The sequence below is a fragment of the Tetrahymena thermophila genome (genome assembly GCF_000189635.1).
Source record: "Tetrahymena thermophila SB210 genomic scaffold scf_8254923, whole genome shotgun sequence".
Lineage (NCBI taxonomy): Eukaryota > Ciliophora > Oligohymenophorea > Hymenostomatida > Tetrahymenidae > Tetrahymena > Tetrahymena thermophila.
In genome coordinates, this window is record NW_002476640.1 from 1 (window position 1) to 1,149 (window position 1,149).

The 1,149-nt window shown below is 21.1% G+C and overlaps 1 protein-coding gene across 1 annotated transcript; it reads right to left on the reverse strand. All coding sequences in view use genetic code 6, as the record gives it.

The window, feature by feature from the left end:
- Positions 1 to 357: 357 nt before the first annotated feature.
- On the reverse strand, positions 358 to 1,066 carry TTHERM_002653439 (hypothetical protein; the record flags this gene model as incomplete). The annotated part of the gene is made up of 3 exons (XM_012795220.1): positions 358 to 406; positions 463 to 975; positions 1,026 to 1,066. The coding sequence occupies 3 exons, from the start codon at positions 1,064 to 1,066 to the stop codon at positions 358 to 360; spliced, it is 603 nt and encodes a 200-aa protein (XP_012650674.1).
- Positions 1,067 to 1,149: the final 83 nt, after the last annotated feature.

Sequence of the window (1,149 nt, forward strand, 5' to 3'; positions counted from 1 at the left end):
GCACCACCTAATCCTTAGATTGCAATATTTTTTTAAAAATTACAATTTATTATAGAAGAATTTGTTGACTTTAATTAATTTTAATCTAAAAATACTGCTCCTCCTGATTCAGTTTATGATTAGTTTTCAAAGAAATCAGAGTTTGAGATATATAAATTTTGAATTTGATAAAGAAACAAAGAACCTCCATTTCCTAAAACAGATTAATTTATCTAAAATTTTGATTCAGTTATATATAATTCATCAATGTTTTAAACATTTAATGCACCTCCGTTTAACCAAGATATTTAATTTATAAAACTACTATTTTAGATTATTAATTTTAATGCAAAGTTAATTAAAATATTGCTTTACTGTTCAGATATATTATCTTTTAATTACAAATTACTAAATACTATGAAAAATCCTTCATTTTAATTGAGGAGATAAATCAAGTTACCTAAATTTCCTAAAAATTTTGACTATTCAATCAATAGATTGTTAAAGTTTATCAATCTAAGAATTTAATATCCTTAGCTCAAATTTATACTCTAAAAGTTACATTCAAATATTCGAATATTAGAAAGTTTAGAATTAATAAGATTGGTGGCCGTCTAATTCAAATTTGTAAACTGAGAATTAAAAATTGTAGATTAATTGGCCTAAATAATAAATCCTATATTTTAAGAATTTGAAATATCAAAATATGACATTGTAAGATTATTTATAGGATAAATATATGTGTTTATATAATCTTAAGTCTATAAAAGTATGATGTCTTATGCATCTCTAACAGTAACATTACTCAAATTTATATCATAGCATCCTTATAAGCTTAAAACTTAATTTCGATTTGTTTGTAAGATACGTAAATAGCTAATATCTGTTTATTATACAGCTATTGCAATGATAATACTTTCAAATTAATTTGTTATATTTTAAAAACTCAATTATTTAAAGAAAATCTATTAAGATTCAATAATGTAAAAAAGAGAGCTGAAAATAGAATTGCTAACATTTAAATTTTTGATTATTAAATTTGAAACATTTTCAAGTGAAAAGAATGTTTCATTATTGATGTTAACATTATTTATAATAATGTTATCTAATATCACTTCACTACAATTTTTAAAAGTAACTAAGGGCTATTAAAAATATTATTGATAACTT